The sequence below is a fragment of the Enhydra lutris genome, unplaced genomic scaffold (assembly GCF_002288905.1).
Source record: "Enhydra lutris kenyoni isolate GAN:26980312 unplaced genomic scaffold, ASM228890v2 scaffoldscaffold72, whole genome shotgun sequence".
NCBI classification, from domain to species: Eukaryota; Metazoa; Chordata; class Mammalia; order Carnivora; family Mustelidae; genus Enhydra; species Enhydra lutris.
The window spans coordinates 4,972,443-4,987,779 of NW_019154156.1; the positions used below are offsets into that span (position 1 = coordinate 4,972,443).

The following is a 15,337-nucleotide window of genomic DNA, read 5'->3' on the forward strand; positions in this document are numbered from 1 at the left end:
TAGTTTCTAAAGTGTTGACAGGAGAAGCAAGGAAACTGGGAGACAAGCTGGAGATGTAAGTTAAAAGAATGCAGGAGAGCGATGGCCCCCCTGGAACCTTGTCAGAGGGGGTTGAAGGGTCGCATGTGCCGCATTCCATGTGGAATGTCAGGGAGGGCAAGTCCAACTGCAAACTCACCTGCCTAGGTGTGTACCACTCATAAATGGCCTCATCTCTTCCTTTGGTGCTGGGGAAAGGAGGATCTGGCATCACCAGAACTTTCCAGGGAAACTTAACTGTCGCTAGTTTACCCCCACTGAATTGAGAGGTTATTTGTGATTGCCAAATCAGGAAAAACAAGGATATCACCAGGCATACACATATTTCACAGCTGTTACCATCTCATCATAAACTGGCCAGGAGCCTATGGTGACATCAAATCCTCGATTATTGAAACCAGGCTTTAAAATTTCTGGGAGCCCAAATTGTCTAGCTAGCAGGTACTGAAGAGGGTGGATCTGAGTGGTCAGGCCTGGAAAAAATCCCCCACAAAAGGTAAGTTACAGATTTCATCAGCTGTCTTTTAAAATAGTTGATCTGTTCTTTTTGAGTAATGCTTGTTCATATTTGTAATTTTATTTTATTTTTTAAAATATTTTATTTATTTATTTGACAGACAGAAATCACAAGTAGGCAGAGAGGTGGGCACAGAGAGAGGGGGAAGTGGGCTCCCTGCTGATCAGAGAGCCCCATGCGGGGCTCAATCCCAGGACCCTGGTATCATGACCGGAACTGAAGGCAGAGGCTTTAATCCACTGAGCCACCCAGGCGCCCCTGTAATTTTATTTTTTTAAAGATTTCTTTCTTTATTTATTTTAGAGAGAGAGAAGAGAATGAGCATGGGGTCAAGGGAGAGGCAGAGGGGCAGAGGGAGGTGGAGAGAATCCCCAAGTGGACTCCCAACAGAGTGCAGAACCCAACATGGGGCTCGATCTCAGGACCCTGAGATCATGACCTGAGCAGAAACCAAGAATCAGATGCTTAACCAACTGAGCCACCCAGGCGCCCCACCAAATTTGTAATTGTAGAGGTTTTGATGAGATTAGGGAAAAGAGGAGGGATTCATTCCAGTTGTACCAAACAGTCCTAGAGGCCAATGGTTTAAACATACAGGAATGAAGAGATAGGCTCCTCTAGGGAGGAGAAGACAGATTTGAGTTTCAAAGGTCTAGAGTGTGAATACTTCCAAATTTCAATACATATATTAATCACCTGGGATCTTGTGAAAATGCAGATGCTGGTTGAGTCTAGGGTAGGACCTGAGATTCTGGGTGTTTATAGTAAGCTCCCAGATGGTGCTGATGCTGCTGGTCAGCAGACCATACTTGGAGTAGCAAGGACCAAAACTACATAACTAGTCAAGATGTAGCTTCAGCAGCACCTGATGACTCGGTCTGTAGCACATGTGACTCTTGATCTCAAGGTCTTGAGTTCAAGCCCCACACTGGGTGTAGAGATTACTTAAAAAAAAAAAAAATCCTCAGAAGTTAGCTTGTTTTTAGGGGCGCCTGGGTGGCTCAGTGGGTTAGTCTCTGCCTTCAGCTCAGGTCATGACCTCAGGGTCCTGGGATCTATCCCTGCATCGGGCTCTCTGCTCAGCGGGGAGCCTGCTTCCCCCTTCCCCTCTGCTTGCCTCTCTGCCTACTTGAGATCTCTCTCTCTGTCAAATAAATAAATAAAATCTTTAAAAAAAAAAGTTAGCTTGTTTTTGAGGTGAGACGGCTAATAAGGAACCTATTAAAACATATTGGGCATCAAATGTATGTATAATAGTAGGATAATTGTCATATTTGTAGCCAAAACTTGCAGGTTTAAAACCCTGATTCGACCATTTTCTAGCAATAAAACTTTGGGCAAATCATGGTCTATCTCTGAGTCTCAGTTTCTGCATTTTTAAAAATAAAGTTAATAAGATCTGCCTGGGTTGCCTGACCACTGAGGGTGGGTGTGAGAACCAAAGGAAACACTCAGTGAAAGTTCTTGATAAACTAAAGGTGCTGCACATGCGTAAGCATCATCATCATCATCATTATTTATTATATTTGAAGCTAATGAAACCTAATAGCTCCCATCTCTACTGTTTTTACTTTGATAAATAGGTAACATTGCCAAGTGTCTGCATCCATCTGATACTGTGTGAAGCACAATAAGAATGACTTGATTTGCCCCGCACCACTCTCGTAACAATGGTGATAGTAATGAGAAAAGTCAGACCTAGAACATTAAGATTATGCCTAGCTGCTAAGGGTTGATTGTGATATGAGCTCAGCCTGCCTCTCCAAAACTCAAACTCTTACTCACTGCCTCCAGTTGATTCACTGTAGCAAACACCCATCATCACAGAGAAAGGTAATGGTCTAGAACCATACCTTCATCTGCTCAGCAGGGAGCCTGCTTCCCCCTCTCTCTCTGCCTGCCTCTCTGCCTACTTGTGATTTCTGTCTGTCAAATAAATAAATAAAATCTTTAAAAAAAAAAAAGTGGCAGGGTAGCTTTGGCCTGCAGGCTATAGTTTGCTGATTTCTGGTCTAGAAAATTCTGAGTTGTTCAATATGTAGCCACCAGCCACATATGGCTATTTGAGTTTAAATTTATTTAGGTTAATTTAATTTCAATTCTTCAGTTGCATTAGCTACATCTCAAGTGCTCAATAGCCACAGGGGCCTGGTGTCTACCATACTGAACAGTATAGAGAAGATTTCCAACACCACAGAAAGTTTTAATGGGGAGTCCTCATCTAGATCATCTTTTGGGGTGGAGGAGAAATCCCTTACAGATAGCTGTGAGGACATGGAAATTTGCTAGTTAACCAGCTGTATGACTCCAAGTCAATCACACCATCTCCCAGACCTTCAGACACATAAAGCAGGAATACTACCTTCCTCACCATGTTGTCATGGGAACTAAATCATAAGTGAAAAGCACTGTAAGCTACTAGGAGCTGCACAAACGTAAGCCATCATTAGGATTCTGTTATTGAAATAAGAGAAAATATATGGATGTAGAATTCGTGTAGGCACTTGAAATGAGAGAAGCAAATTTTCTTTTAAATCACCCAATGGAAAGCTATCAGGATGTCAAAGAATTATCAAAAAAAGGAAATATTATTTGCACAGTATTCTAATTTTTGGACAGGAAAGAGACATGAAACCAGGCAGATTTTATGGCCATTCATCTTTCAGAGCTTGGATTTGCCTTAGTAATGCTTAACATCTTCAGGAAACAGATGAAACTGTCCAGATAGGAGCAGTGATAAAATAGGGCAGGGCGCAGTGTCTCTCCCGAAAGAGATCAAATTTTTATTCATTTTTGTCACATTCAAAGTTAAGAAGGATGGAGCTATCTCACATCAAAGGTTCCAGTCTTTGCCTTTGCTCCTCCTTCATAGGAGCCCCCTTTGTACCACATCCACTGTGGATTCCCACAATGGCCAAATACAAAGCACAATTTTTCCACAGAGTGATGGACCAGGCCATTGGCTGCCCAGATGGTTCCAAAAGTCTCTGGTTCCCCAAGCCTCTTTCCTCCTACCATTCCTCATCTCAGCCATGATTCACCCTTCCAGGGAAATCCCTGTTATCCCTTCCCTTCCATCAGTCTACAGTCCCCTCAGACCTCAGGGATTCTGTCTCTTAAGGTCCTCAGGGTCAGGCCACTCTCCAGAGGCCTGGAGAGGTTTCCTCCTGTTTGGTGATGGGTACAATCCTTGTGATTCCTGCTAATAACTAGGAGTTCTGTTTCATATGGATTCTTTCTTACAGCTTTTCATATGAGCTTTCTAGAATCTGTCTTGCAACTCTCCATCCCCTTTCTATTTCCTTTCACCTTTATGTCTCTCACCACTTCAGTACTCCCTCTAACAATTCACTCCCCCACCACCCACTGATACTTGCCTATCCAGCTGGAATGAAAGTTCCTCTTCTCACATACAGCTGCTAGTGGTATATAGTGATTTAACCTTTAGGGAATTAATTTGGGAATATTTTTCTAAATCTTTAAAAATGTATACATAGGGGCATCTAGATGGCTCGGTCTGTTGGGCATCCAACTCTTGACTTCAGCTTAGGTCATGATCTCAGGGTTATGAGATTGAGTCTTGTGTAGACTCCATGCTCAGTGGAGTCTGCGGAGAGTCCCTCTCTCCCTTTCCTCCTGTCCCTCCCCATCCTCTCTCTCTAAATTAATTAATTAATTAATTAGAAAAGCATATAAACTTTGGGGTGCCTGGTTGGCTTAGTCAGATAAGTGACTGACTCTTGGTTTCAGTTCAGGTCATGATCTCAGAGTTGTGAGATCAAGCCCTAAACTGGGCTCCATGTTGGTTGTGGAGACTGCTTGGGATTCTCTCTCTCTGTCCCCCTCCCCCTACCCCATATTCTCTCCCCCTCCCCCTACCCCATGCTCTCTCCCCCTCTAAAAACAATGCATATACACTTTCAGCCAGTGGTTTTACTTCTAAAGAAGTATCCTAAGGAAATAATAGAGATGCACTGAAAATTACTAAGCCAGGATATTCATTACTATATTATTTATATTAGTAAAAACTTAGAAATAACCTAATTGTCAATGATAGGAAAAGAATAAGACAAACATCAAATTTAGAAATGGAAACAAATACAACATAATATTAACAGTGGTTTTTGTCTGGATATCTCTGTGCTATCTCTGGTTATCTCCAGAGCACCAATGATTTCTATTTCCTTCTTTCTCCTTTTCTATTTTTTACAATGTACATATATATACACATGATCAGAAAGAGATTATAAAAGTGAAACTTTCCCATCTCCCTAGCCTAGCTCTTTTATATTGCTCTCTAATATTTCCATTCAAAGATTCAAAATACACATTCGTAGGCTCAGACAACCTTCATGTTCACCAGAGAAGTCCTAAGGAACAGCCACTTAAAAAGACTTTCCTGTATATATTTGAACAGAGAAACCTAAGAGTTGCTTTGGGGTCCCTTACAATTGATGGTCAGTTTGGGAAGGAGAGGGGTTAAGGCCAAGATCCCTGAAATACACCTGCTCTCAGTGTGTCAGTGTAGGGAATGTAGTTGCCAATCCTGTGGTGAAAGCCCTCTTGTTGCCATCACCGTCCCTGCAGTGCTCAAGAAATGGCGCTCATGAAGCTAAGTGACAGGACATCTCTGCAGATGATGACAGTTGGGAAGGGACAACATTTGACTGTGAAAAACAGTGGCTTTCTCCAAAATATGGATGCAGCTCAAGGTGCGATGCAGAAGTAAGTGAAACCTGGGCTCCTGGGGGCAGTTGCTGTGGTCCTGTCCAGACACTTGCTTGGGACAGCAGTATGCAAGTAACAAGATCACCAAGTTCAGGGGTAGGGTTGACAGTCTTTTCCATGATTCTTCTAATTTTGACCTCATGAGTATTTTTTGTGAGACACTAAAGGGGCCTACGGTCATCAACCAGATGGACCTCAGCTGAATAGAAATGGCAAACTCAATTTATAAAAATACTTTGTTTTGTGCCTTTATTATCTTCATCTGCACAATATACAAACCATTTACTTTGTAGAGTAGACAAAACACAAAATGTTCATGTAAATATACATATACATTTGTTAGTACATGATAAAAACGTGTTGTCATATAAACCAATAGTTAACAACCTTTTTAAATAGGAAGAAATTTATTAAAGTAAAAGGTTTTCCAGAATCTTAGTATGTCCAAAAAAAGCTAGTATGACATCGAAGATGTTTTTAAATGTATTTGTAATTTACCAATAACAGTTGTATGTACATATGGAAACTTTGAGCAGTATTTATGTAAGCAATATTTATTCAGTCTATAGAAATATTTATAGATTCCAAAACTCCTTTCTATGCAGGGTAGCTGCAAAGTGTCCCCCCCCACCTCAGGGTTCAAAACCCACAGGCTGGAAACCCCTGCCATTGACCTCCATTACAAACTGACTAGGATTCACTCAGAAGCATACGTGAGTGTGTGAGCCTGTGTGTGTGTGTGTGTGTGTGTGTGTGTGCGCGCGCGCGCATGTGCGTGACTATGCATGCCAGAAAAAAACAGTAGTCCGATAGGAAATGGGCAAAGGATATCAACACCCTTACCATAGAAAAGGAAATATAAATGAGTTTAATACACGCAGGCAAAGAAGCTTAACCTCACTAATAAAAAAACGATTAAAACTAAAATGAGATACCAGTTTAAGCATATGGGATTGGCAAAGATTCAAAACTTTAGTCTTATATGATTATAGAAAAGGAGGGGAAAATGGGCACGCTCATCATTTTTGCTGGAAGTGTATGTGCATGGGTTCAAGCTCTTTAAGGGATAACCTGGTAGCATTTATCAAAATTTAAAATATATGTATCTATTGACCCAGCAATTCTATTTTTAGGGTTACTCAATAGATACACTTGTACACATAAACAGTGACACGTAGATGTGTAGGAATGGTCATTACAACATTGTTTGCAGTAGCAATTAATTGGAAATTAATTAATTAATTGGAAATTAATTAATTAATTAATTAATGTCATATTAGCTTCATTAATTAACTTCATTCATTAATGAAGATGAAGATGAATTAATGCACCTACATATGCATTAATAAAGAATTCATTCACAAATTAATGTATGGCCCCACAATGGATACCATATAACCATTTTTTTTAAAGATTTTTAAAAATTTTATTTGACAGATGAGATCACAAGTAGGCAGAGGCAGGCAGAGAGAGAAGAGGAAGCAGGCTGCAGAGAGCCTGGTGCGGGGCTTGATCCCAGGACCCTGGGATCATGACCTGAGCCAAAGGCAGAGGCATAACCCCCTGAGCCAACCAGGCACCCCCCCATATAACCATTTTTAAAATGAGGCAGGAGCACCTGGATGGCTCAGTCAGTTAAGCATCCTACTCCCAATTTTGGCTCAGGTCATGATGTCAGGATCATGATCTCAGGGTTGTGAAATCAAGCCCCACATCCTGGTTCACACTGAGTGGTGAGACTGCTGGAGATTCTCTTTTCCTCCCCCTTCCCCCACTTGTGATCTCTCTCTCTCAAATAAATAAATAAATCTCAATAAAATAAAACAAAATGAGACAGCTCTGTATGTACTGATATGAAACGGACACCAAAGGCTTTTTAAAAAAGAAATATAGGGTACGAAATAGTGCATCTAATATTCTCTCATGCATATTTGAAAAGCATATATATTTACATAAACATAGCTGCTTATTTAGGCATAGAATCTCTGTGGAAGAAGAAAGAAGAAACTAATAAATGTGGTGGGGAGGACATCTGAGGGCTAGAGATCAAGACGGGATCTGACTTATTCTGTTCTGCATGATCTTTGAACCACATGACACTTTTAAACTCTACTCTTTCTTAAAGAGTATTTATTGTTTGCTTATTTTACACACCTATTTGCACACACAGCTACAAAGCTACAATGGCTTTGGAATTTGAGATTAGACTGTTAAATCACTTATGGGTTCAGTCAGCAAATACTTAGCCAGCCTCTCTGCTCCTGGTCCGTGCAGCGCACTATGCTCGCACCATTCCCACAGAGTCAGAGCGGCACACGGGGCAGCGGGGGCTCCTGGGGGCTGGGAAGGAGTCCTGTGTTCTCCCTCTGGAAGTGTTTAGGGCAGGCCTAAACTGTGCACCTAAGGCACAATAACAGCGTGTGTTTTGATTGTGTGTGGCTTGCAGTTTGCTGAGGGGATTTACCAAAACGGACCACATCTTGGACAGATCAGATGATAAGGATAACACCTTCTCCGAAAAGCCTCAAACTGCCTTCCTTCACGAGACAGAGACGACTAAACGGGTAAGGGGAGACTTAAATGCCTCAGTGGGTGGAGAGAGGAACTTGATGTCTCCTCATATCTCAACGAGGTAAGGAAAGATCTGAGTGTTTCCTCATAGTAGTTGCAGGGTGATTGGAGCTTGAAACCAGAAGGGAGGTCATATCTCCTCTGAGGGCTGCTGTTATCACATGAGGGACTTGCTAACCCTCCCACCCGATGACTTGTGCATTATATGTTACTTCTGTCCTTGGGATTTGTGAAAAAATGGTGACATTTTTTACCTCAGAGTAAATTGCCATGTGTCAAATTGCCCCCCCGCTCACAGATCGTCTTCCAACAGGAAGCAGGAGAGAGATCTAGTTACTCTTCATTCACTCTGAACATCACTCAGTCTTTGAAATTCAGTCGCCCAGCTGACATGGAATGGAGGAAATTTCAACAAACGCCTGAGATTGTCCTGGGAAGCGTTTATGTTTTCACCACCATTTAGATCAAAGCAAAGTCATGGCTGAGACAGACCCAGTTTATTATCATTGAGCAAATCTCTCCATAGACTCCCAAGGCCATTGACCATTCGTTTCAACCAGTCCAGAAAAATATAAAGGGAAGATGGAGTGGGACTGTCCACTCCCAGGCTTATGCAGCCCCAAAAGGAAGTTCAAGATTGATCTTATTGTCTGTTTCTCCTTTGACTATATCTTGGATTCAGGGATGGTTAAATCTGTAAATCCATAGAAGGGTATCCTAAGCTAGACCTTATCTTTAAGGACTCTTCAGTAAGTAAACAAAGAAGTAGAAGGGGATAGAAGGCATGAGGGGATGGAGTTCGAGGTGTGGAGAATAGACGCAATGAGACAGACAAGAACTGAAAGGAGAGACAGACAGACAGACACCTTTTATGGGAAAAAAATAATAGTGCTCGCTTCGGCAGGGCGTATATGGGAAAAAATAATAGAAACTGAATTAGAAGGGGAGACTTGGGATGGGTTTTTAGGAAGGCTGAAGATGAGAAAAGGAAAAAGGGCAATTGAGGTATGAGGTGTTATGATCTTAGGGAACACATGAATTGAAGGTATTTCTCCATAAATAATGTCGTCTGATTTTGGTGGCGGGGAGGCTTGTCCCCGGTCTTCAGGCAAGGGCTGCTATCATTAGACCCAGTTTGCAAGGAAACTTTTCCTGCCCCCACAGTTTACTGTGCCTGCTGAACCCTATCCGTCAGTGAACATCACTTGTTGACTCAGAATAAGTCTAATTAGAGAATAAAATTATTTGCTCGGTAAGAGTGAATTATTTTTGCCAAACAGTCCACATCCTCAGAGTACCAGACTATTTCTTACAAACTTCAAGTCAGGGTATAAGTTTACCAAAAGGTTTTTTAAAAAATTTTGGCTGTATTTCTTTATATCAGTTTATTTATATGGCAAATTCTACAATCACACAAAATAAATCACAGGTAGTTACATAATTAACAGAAGTATTAACAAATGAGGCTCTTTGCCAACAAAAGGACAAATACATGACTTCTTGAGAAAGATCCCTTTTCTCCTTCTCTGGAAGCAAAACAAAAGGTCTTTAATTTGTATAATCTTACATTTGTTTTTTTAATAAGACCATACAATTTAAAGGTTCAGAAAAAGGACAGAGCTAACAGAAATTTTTTTAAAAATCAGTTGGTTTAATTAGTAAAATAGACTTTAGCCAGGCTGCCAGAATGACCATAGCTAATCATAAAAGCCCCCAAAATGTTTAGAAATGAGGTTTGCTCTAGTTTCACATTTTCCGATGGCAGGCACTGTATGTATGTACAGTGTTGATTCAGGGTGACAGGTGAGTGAGCATTCTTTCCTATTTCCTGCTTTTGTCTGCAATCTCACAAGCAGAATGTATTTGCTTACTTCTGTAGTCTTTTTAGTATTATTTTTTTCATAACTGGAAGTTTGTATCTCTTCATACCCTTCCCCTACTTCTCTCCTTCCCTCCAGCAAGCACTAGTTTTTTCTCTGTATTTATAAATCTGTTTCTGTTTTGTTCTGTTTATTCATTTGTTTTGTTTTTTAGATTCCACATACAAGTGAAATCCTATAGGATTTGTCTTTCTCTGTCTGACTTATCTCACCTAGCATAATACCCTCTAGGTCCACCCATGTTGTCATAATTGGCAAGATCTCAATTCTTTTTTAACAGATAATGTATTATTTGTTTCAGGGGTGCAAGCCTGTGATTCATCAGTCTTACACAATTCACAGCACTCACCATAGCACATACCCTCCCCAATGTCCACCACCCAGCCACCCCATCTGTCCCACCCCCCCTCCACTCCAGCAACCCTCAGTTTGTTTCCTGAGATTGAGTCTCCTGTGGTTTGTCTCCGTTTCTGACCTCGTCCTGTCCCACTTTTCCTTCCTTCCCCTATGATCCTCTGTCTTGTCTCTCAACTTCCTCATATCAGTGAGATCTCATCTTTTTTAATGGTTAATAGTATTCCATTGCACGTATATACACCACATCTTCTTTATCCATTCATCTGTTGATGTATGCTTCCATATTTTGGCGATTGTAAATAGTTCTGCAGTGAGCATAAGAAGTCTGTTTATTCTAATACCATGTACTGAGCATCCTCTGTGTTCTCGGCACGGCAAAGTGTTGAGGATATCAATATTTCTATCTAAAACCCTTTCGCCTCAGTGAGCTCACACACTCGTAGGGACTCAGACAAGAAAATGTCTATGCTGCTAGAAGTAGCAGATGTGCTACAACATACATGGTGGACAGATAACCAGGAATATGAAAACTGGGTTTTGAAGGATACACTGGATGGAAGAAAAGCATTTCAGAAAGAAGGGACAGTATGTGCAAAGACAAAGGGGCCCAAGACACCTTGTGTTCTGAGGGAGGAAAGGTGAAAGAAAAGGCGTGATGAACAGCCAAGCAGCAAGGACCCTACGGAGGTGGAGATAGCCCAGGATGCCACCAGCAGGCGGGAAGTGCTGAGGACACAGCCAGGCACTGACTTACAGCCATGGAAATGGCGAGAAGAGGATACAGGTTTTAAAGACAGGTGTTACTAGGCTTGGACCCCAAGTAGATGTGACATGAGTAATGAAGAGGGAAAAGAATATCTGCCATGAAAACTCCAGGACTTTTCCAGTTTCCTACAGAAGCATCTGCATGAATCAGGGAAACATATATAAGGACAGGAACCTGAGGTAGATGGGAAATATGGTGCGTTCAGTTCTTGCTCTGCTGAGTTTGAGGTGCCTGTGGAATACTCAGAGACATAGGAGCTTTTCAAAGAGGCTGCACAAAAATGGGAAGTAATGCCCTTTGGCTTTGTATTTCATGCAAGCACACTTTAGGTTTGCTATTAAAACACAAACACACACACACACACACACACACACACACACACCTCTTTATTTGTTCAATCCTGCAGCTTTAAAAAATATATATATTTTATTTCTACTTCCTGGCTTTTGACTCTTTTGTGGTATAGCAATCATTATAGTAAATGGATTGATGAAAACAAGAAAATGTCATTGTAGATTTTTTGGATGTAGACAGAACTCTGGAGATGATCTGGTTCCATTTTCCTCCTACAGAAAGGAAACTGAGCTTCAGAGCGGTCAGGTGGCTCATGATGTACAAGAATAGAATAAGGCTTGGAACTCAGGTCCTCCATACCCAAGGAAGGGTTTTTCCTCTATATCACAGGGTTCCTGCGGCCTGTGAATACCTTGGCAAAAGATTGGGTGGGATTCCTTGGCACGTGGCTGCCTCTGTCTTCACATGACCTCCCCCTCTGTGTGGGTGCTTTCTATCTCTCATTAGGACCAAGTAATTCAAGAGAATCTCATCTTAGACCCGTAACTCAATTACATCTGCAAAGACTCTTTTCCAAACAGAGTTACATTCTCAGGGTCTTAGCATTAGCACATGAACATATCTTTTTTGGAGTGACCCCTTAACCCACTACACCTTATGACCTTGGACTATTTATTAATATGAATGCCCTAGAGGGTTTCAACACCGGCTTTATCCACCTCAAGTCTATCATGGGAATTAAAGGAAAGAAGGCACATGAAAAAAGTTTGTCAAGAGTTAGATGAATGTTAGTTATTCCCATTGATGTGGCCAGTAATTTGTCCAGACATTTCAGTAACACACTGATCTGCAGTCCAACTTTTTCTCCTTCAAGTTTAAAAATAGTTTTGCTGAAACGCAAGGATTTCAGACCAAACTTCAAGGACAGAGAAATATTTCACAATGTAGTTACTAAAGAAGAGAAAAGTTCAAAGATAAATTATTGTCAATTGTGTGTATGCATAGAAGTGAAATACCAGAAAATGCCTTGAATATTTTTCTAGAACGAGGCAAAGAGTAAAGAAACAAAGAGATGAATTTCATAGGTCAAACTGATAGAGTTGGCTTTCCCCCACTTATTTCTTCTTATTATGAGAAATTTTAAATAAAAAGAAAACTTAAGAGAATTAAATGAAGATCAATCTTATTCTCACACTTAGATTTTAAAATCATTACCATTTATCACATTTGCTCTGTCTTTACATATGTAAATAGATGGAATTTTTTAAATTTAAAAGTAGGTCAAAGACAGCATGAGACTTTATCCCTGTTTATTTTCAGAAGCATTTCTAAAAATAAAGGCTTTCTTCTACATAACCAAGATTCCATCATCACATCGGGACAATTGGCAATAATTCCATGATATAATCTAATATCCTCAATTCTCTGAGCATTCTAAATTTTTTCGGTTGTCCCTCAAATGCCCATACATTCATTCATTCATTCACCCATTCATTCATTTATTTATAAATTTTTTTTTTTGTGCCAAAACCCAGGAAATGCTTGTACTTTTAAAATCAGCATCCAGGGCACCTGGGTGTCTCAGTCACTAGGCATTTGCCTTAGGCTCAGGTCATGATCTCAGGGTCCTGGGATCAAGCCCCGCCATCAGGCTCCCTGCTCTGCAGGAAGCCTCCTTCTCCCTCTCCCATTCCCTATGCTTGTGTTCGTTCTCTTGTGCTCTCTCTCTCTCTCTCTCTGTCAAATAAATAAATATTTTAAAATAAATAAATAAAATAAAACCAACACCCAAACAACATGCATATCTCTTTAGACTCTCTTAACATAGAACAGTTCTATCCCCTTTTATTTTTCCTTGAGATTGACTTTTTGGGAAAACAGTGATCTTGAGTGGAGTACTAGAGTCCATGGGCAGGTGGAATTCTGTTATTCATCAGCACTGGAAAGAGCTCTGCATGAGGACACTGCATGTTCCATGCATCCCCGTCCCAGCCAAAGAGCAGTCGGGCATGTCTACTTATTTTATAAACGCAGTAGAAATCTCCTGTCTCAGACAGGGCTATGGGCTTGCCCCCAGAGTGAGGGCTGCGAGTAGGCTAAAGAGACCATCACCTCTTCGTATAACCCTTTTTTCCTTGCTTTGCTTCTTTCATAACCTTTATCAGAATATGGTGGAGCTGGGGGCTGAGCATCACCGGGACCTACAGAATGAATGCGAGGAGCAAGAAACAAATCAGGTTCAACACGAGGATCCTGACATGTCCACATCTTTGCAGTTTTCCAAGGAGAACATCCCTGAACTGTAAGCCTTGACACATGCAAGAGGAATCATTTAATAATATTTTGTGGTGGGTACATGCTACGTGAAATATGTCAGAGAAAGACAAATACCATAGGATTTCACTTATATGTAAAATTTAAGAAACAAAACAAATGAACAAACAAACAAAAAGGAGACAAACAAAAAACAGACTCTCAAGCACAGAGAACAAACTGGTGGGTGCCAGAGGAGAGGTGAGTGAGGGGATGAGTAAAATAGATAAAGGGGGTTAAGGGTACACTTACTGTGATGAGCACTGAGTACCGTATAGAACCCTTGAGCATGTTATTGTACACTTGAAGCTGGAATGAATGCGTATCTTGTCACTCTCAGATAACTTTCTAGATAAGAAAAGAATTATAGGGGCTCCTGTGTGGCTCATTGGGTTAAGTGTCTGGCTTCAGTTTGCGTCATGATCCTGGGGCCCTGGCTGGGATGGAGCCCTGTGTCTGGCTCCCTGCTCAGTGAGGAGTCTGCTTCTCCCTCTCCCTCCCTCCACTTGTGCTCTCTCTCTCTCACTCTCTCTCTCAAATAAATAAATAAAATCTTTTAAAAAAGAAAAGAATCATAATTATCAATAGAAATGAGAGGCACCTGGGTGGCTCAGTCAGTTAAGCTGCTGCCTTTGGCTCAGGTCATGATCCCAGGGTCCTGGGATTGAGTCCTGCGTTGGGTTCCTTGCTCGGCAAGGGGCCTGCTTCTCTCTCTGCCTCTGCCTGCCACTGTGCCTGCTTGTGCGCACGCGCTCTCTCTCTGACAAATAAATAAATAAATAAAATCTTATAAATAAATAAATAAGTAAAATCTTTTAAAAAAGGAAAGAAAGAAATGTATTGTTAAGCCCTTGTAGAACGTTTCCCTGTTACACTCCTCTCTGAATCCAACAACACGGAATCACTATCCTAACATTCATTGGGATAGTGTAATTCTTAACATTCGTTCTATGCAGAAGTTAAAAAATTTATTTTTACTTAATGCAAAATGTAAAATACATTTATTTCCTCCAGCCTTATGAAGATCTGCTAAAATGGATATAAAATAAATGCTCAAATTTTTTCTTGAGGCCTAAATGCTTGCCTGACCCATTTTGGTGACAGGAAACGAATCAGCACACCAACTTGCCATTCGAAGAAAGAGGGTTTGGGGCCATTTGAAGATGTTTCTCATTTCTTACATTAAAACTGATCATAATAATATTTCTGCAGGACTCAGGAAAACACGTTCTTTCAGCTGAACTACTGGAATACACAGATGGGTCTACAAGTGAAAGAACTTGGAGCCGATCACATAGGCTGGATGGAGAAAATCAACAATATTATCCGAAAAATAAACCTAACAGAAGACAAAATGAAGAGGTAATTTTAGGGTGTTGAGTTAGGCCAGAATATATTGAAAATTTTCATAGCTTCAGAAACTCTGGTTTTAAGGTGGTAAAGTCTCTTAGGAATGTCTTCGGAGTAAAAAGTACCAGGTCTTACATTTGAAGTCAATGTCTCAAAGCCTATATCAAAGTTATCTGCATCTTTGCTCTCTCTTCTCTCAAGGAAGAAGGAACAAGCCTTCTTTTGTAGGCTTTTTTTTTTTTTTAAGCTGTATTAATGGTCATCAGAGGAAGGACTTCAAGTCCCCAATAACCCTTCACCTGTAGCCAGTATTGTCCAAAGGGATCCTACCAGCATGATATGAAAAAATTATTAAAAAGTATAGTAGTTAATGCATGTCTGAGTTTAAATGGAAAGTTTTAAGATGAAACAGAAAAGATAAGAGTAATTATTATTTATCTAGTTACTGGTATAAAAAGAAGGCTTTGGAGTAAAAGGAAATCCTTTCACTGGTGGTGTATAAATTCAGGGTACAGACATACC

At 40.7% G+C, this 15,337-nt stretch overlaps 1 protein-coding gene across 1 annotated transcript in view; it reads left to right on the forward strand.

The window, feature by feature from the left end:
• The first annotated feature begins 212 nt into the window (after positions 1-212).
• The window catches only part of LOC111159983 (single-pass membrane protein with coiled-coil domains 2), a 30,181-nt gene continuing 15,056 nt past the window's right edge, over positions 213-15,337 (forward strand). The window contains exons 1-5 of the mRNA XM_022522714.1: positions 213-535; positions 5,144-5,281; positions 7,731-7,848; positions 13,318-13,454; positions 14,678-14,827. Of these exons, the coding sequence (XP_022378422.1) occupies positions 5,154-5,281; positions 7,731-7,848; positions 13,318-13,454; positions 14,678-14,827 (533 nt within the window). The 5' untranslated portion in view covers positions 213-535; positions 5,144-5,153. The remainder of the gene's footprint in view (positions 536-5,143; positions 5,282-7,730; positions 7,849-13,317; positions 13,455-14,677; positions 14,828-15,337) is intronic.